The sequence below is a fragment of the Cydia pomonella genome, unplaced genomic scaffold (assembly GCF_033807575.1).
Source record: "Cydia pomonella isolate Wapato2018A unplaced genomic scaffold, ilCydPomo1 PGA_scaffold_30, whole genome shotgun sequence".
Classification (NCBI taxonomy): Eukaryota; Metazoa; Arthropoda; class Insecta; order Lepidoptera; family Tortricidae; genus Cydia; species Cydia pomonella.
The window spans coordinates 486,487-490,584 of record NW_026907865.1 but is presented as its reverse complement, the minus strand read 5'-3'; the positions used below and the strand labels follow the sequence as shown (position 1 = coordinate 490,584).

The following is a 4,098-nucleotide window of genomic DNA, read 5'->3' as shown; positions in this document are numbered from 1 at the left end:
GATGCTGATAATGATGATGATGATGATGAAAGAAAAACAGAGGGAGATGAAGAGTTTAGCGATGCTGAAGATATGAAGTCGGCTCTTGAATTTGATGAAGGTGGTGGTAGTGGTAATAGTAGTATTGATGATCTACAAAATAAATATATGAAACATCTTTTAAAAACATCAAAAATACCATTTGGTGTTTATCTCAAGGATAATAAAATGCATATTGGTAATAGTCGGGTTAAAATCATTGATGACGTGTTACATATTAAAGATTCACGATTCAACCTAACTCCTGGACTGTTGGAACTTATCTTTAAAAGAATACCAAACAAGAATATAGTTTTGAGAAAAGATGTAGAGGATTACAATAATATTTTAGACATTACAAACGCTCATCGTAGAGGATTCTCGCCAAACGGCCAATTGAGTGGAGATAGAAGTGTAAAATATCAATGTTACATTAAACAACCACAAGAATCAAAGAAACATAAAGAAGGTGGATGTTTGAACTCTGGTAGAAGAGATGTATTAACAACTAAAACTTTTTATCCTAAAACTGATTATATCTATTGGGATGATCCCAACGAACTGGTGAGCCGTTTACAGCTTTTGATAGCATCACAGAATGCTGGCAACACCTCTCATTCGAACGAGATCAATGCAATCGTTGAGGAACTGACTGAGAGCGGTATAATTTTAAAGTAAGAAAACAGACCCTCTTCTGTTAGCTGTTTTTAAACCTGTTCTGAGCTGTTATCTAATAAAACAGACATGTTTTGTAACTAAGCCTCTCCCCCCTTGCTACCTTGTTATAAATACCGATGAGGCCTCCCCCATCGTTCACTTTCACAATGCCTCTTAACAAGTTTGGACAATACTTGGGTAGCGAGTCTACAATCCGTGACGACTTGAAAGTGGAACGAGATTTAGTAAATTTTGAAAATAGACGGGTGGCAGGAATTCATAAATCTTTTCTTAAAACTGATGCTATTTGTAGGGCTGAATTGGATGAACAAGTAGTATTTTTAAACACAAAGCTAAAGGCAAATATTAAAGATATAAAAGATTTACGGGTAAAGGTTGAACAATTATCAGCTAGAATTACTACACAAACACACGCACCACAACCAGCCCAAAACACCATCAGCAACGGCAATAGCTCCAGGAAAGCGATTGAAGAAAAATGAGTAAAGCTCAAGTGGTCAACGAGATACACAGGTATGCGAGAAAAACATTTCCACGTCGTCGATTCATTCAGAGGGGGCTCGATGACACATGGCAGATTGATCTAATTGATATGCAAAAGTACTCCAAGGATAATAACAACTACAAGTATATTATAGTGTGTATCGATACCTTTTCCAAATACGCTTGGATGCAACCGCTAAAGTCTAAGAGCGCTGAAGATGTTACAAAGGCAATGAGCAGAATTTTGAGTGAAAACGGGAGAAAGCCCAAGAATATTCAATCAGATGATGGAAAAGAGTTTTTCAATGTCAAATTTAAATCGCTCATGAAACATCATCATATCAATCACTACTCTACCTATAGTGTCATGAAAGCTTCCATAGTGGAAAGGCTAATTAGAACCTTAAAACATTGGATTTGGAAACAATTTAGCATGAATGGTTCCTACAAATGGATACCGCTGACAAGTGAAGTGGAACAATATTACAATAACAAACTGCATCGTACTATCGGTATGGCACCGGCGAGTGTGAATAAAAACAACTCTAAACAGTTGTTACATAAAGTCTACAATCACATTAAAGTCAAACCACGTGCCAAGTTCAAGGTCGGTCAACATGTGAGAATTAGTAAATATAAATCCACTTTCGCCAAAGGCTACACCGGCAATTGGACTACGGAAATATTTACAATAACTAAAGTGCAAACTACTAATCCAGTGACCTATTTATTTCAAGACGCTAATCACCAACCCATCTCTGGATGTTTTTTATGAACAAGAGTTGCAGAAAACTAAACACAATGACATTTATCTAGTGGAAAAAGTTTTAAAGCGTCGTGGAAATAAAGTGTATGTAAAATGGCTTGGCTTAAATGAAAAAAGTTGGATAGAAAAAGATAACATTGTGTAACTATTTTACTCAATAAATATTCATTTACTCCAAATCAATGAGGTTTCACTCAATAAAACATTCCTATATTCAGTAATATGAATTTATTATTAATACGTGTACATTAAAACATTTACATTCGCAGCGAGCTAACAATTTAAAATTAAACAATGACAAGGAATAAATGCATCATCACCTTAATATGTACGAGCATTCTTACATTTAGGTTCACATTCATAATCACCGGAAGCTATTATGTTTGGACCTAGCACACAAAATATTACATTGATTAAATAGTTAAAAGATTTAGTATTGAACACCACGCGTGAAAATAGTTCCGCTGTAACGCCACCTAATAACGCAATCCAGTCTTGATAGTTGATTTGAGCATCTCCCACTATCTCTTCTACGTCATCGTTTAAATCGTCCCACATTACAATTAACAGGTAAATATGACAATCGTCATGGTGACCTTCGATATACAATCGTTTTAACAATCTCGCTACTTCCGCTCTAAATGTGTGAAATGGCATGGGGAGGCGCCATCTATTAATCAGAGTATTGTTTTGGAACGCTTTTATCCACTTGCTTTTACATCCTTGATAAAAAGATTTCATTTCATCGCTCGTATCGCTCTCAGAAGCGCTCTCTAGGCAGTTTGTTTTTCCCTTGTCCCCATCGTCTTGTTTTAACAGTGCCTTTGCTGTTGCCATCGGTTGTGGTCCGGGTGACGATGGCGAAGTGGAGCTGCTACAGCCACCGTCACAGCCGCCGCCGCCGCTTGTGGTGGTGGACAACCAGCACTGGCAGCACCAAGTGGTGATGGTATTGTTGTCGGCTGGGGAAAATATAATAAAAATATTGTTATTATTTATATTAAAAGTAAGCAAGTATTCCTAATTGAGAACATAGGGGATAGGTCGAAAGTGATAGATTATTTAAACTACAAAGACAGAACAGAGGTGAAATACTCAAATGTTAATGTGAGTATAATACAACTATACTTACATTTGGTATGTGATGAAGCTTGCGGATCCATGATTTCAACGCAATATTCGTTGTGACACTGTAGTGGGAATATGGTTCAACATGCTCTTTTATAGCAGAAAAATTCAGTTGAGGGGTGGGGTGTAGACGGGCGGGCGGGGCGCATGTGGTAAAGAAACGTGTGAAACGGTTCTCATGAACTATATGAAAAGAGGAAAAGATTTGTTTGTTGAGTTATCGTACAGGAAATGAAACTACATTATTTTGTAATAATTAAAATATAAATATATGTACTTACCTCAACTTTCGGTGCAAACTGAATCATCTTTGTCGAGCGAGGTCAAATGTAGTCATTTACATTATTGCTCAACGAGCTATAGGAAAATTGGCGTCGATAGGGGGGTGAGGGGGGAGGGGGGGGATAAATACCTAAACTGAGCCAGAAACGGCATATCCTCCCTACTCTAATAAGATTTGGAGGTGTACTGTCTCTCCAAGTGTCAACATGAAATCTATACTAAATAAATGAATCACGCCTAGACTGTTAAGCTAGCAGTTTCATAAAGTATACAGCTCACATAACTTAATTTGAATTATAATTTAATTTATTAACGTCTACAAAGCCTAATCGAAAGCATTTATTTTATAACAATAGTGCAATATTCACAAAAAATATCAATTAATCTAAATTACCTATATCCTAGACTATTAGCCATGCTAACTAGCCATGATGATTACTCAGACCCATTCCATTTGGACTTTCAGTGTCGTCGTCCCAATATCATCGTATGTTTTTTTTTTTTTTTATTTTACTTTTACTAACTTAACACCCAAGACAAATAAAGATAATAATAAAATAATAATTAATTAAGTTTATCATAGTAATATTGCTCAAGTGAATCTCCATATCGAGCTTTCTTGGACAGCATAGTTATTAAAACTTCCGTGTAATCATCACGACTTGGAAATAATTCTACAAGCTTCCTTTTCCACTCTGACCACGTGTATAGGTTAGTGCTGAGACCCTGGTACCAACATTTAG

At 36.3% G+C, this 4,098-nt stretch overlaps 1 protein-coding gene across 1 annotated transcript; it reads right to left on the bottom strand.

Moving 5' to 3' along the window:
- Nucleotides 1-2,156: 2,156 nt before the first annotated feature.
- Nucleotides 2,157-3,453, bottom strand: LOC133533984 (uncharacterized). Its single transcript, XM_061873076.1, has 3 exons — nt 3,355-3,453; nt 3,078-3,256; nt 2,157-2,907 (listed from the first exon to the last, which is right to left on the bottom strand). Exons 2-3 carry the CDS (start codon nt 3,106-3,108, stop codon nt 2,267-2,269), a joined length of 672 nt encoding a protein of 223 aa, XP_061729060.1. The 5' UTR covers nt 3,109-3,256; nt 3,355-3,453; the 3' UTR covers nt 2,157-2,266.
- Between the last annotated feature and the right edge of the window lie 645 nt (nt 3,454-4,098).

Excerpts from the sequence above, each read along its gene's own strand:
- LOC133533984 (XM_061873076.1), bottom strand. The coding sequence starts at position 3,108 with ATGGATCCGCAAGCTTCATCACATACCAAAT. Across the intron at positions 2,908-3,077 it reads AGCTTCATCACATACCAAAT|CCGACAACAATACCATCACC; the intron begins GTAAGTATAGTT and ends TATTTTCCCCAG.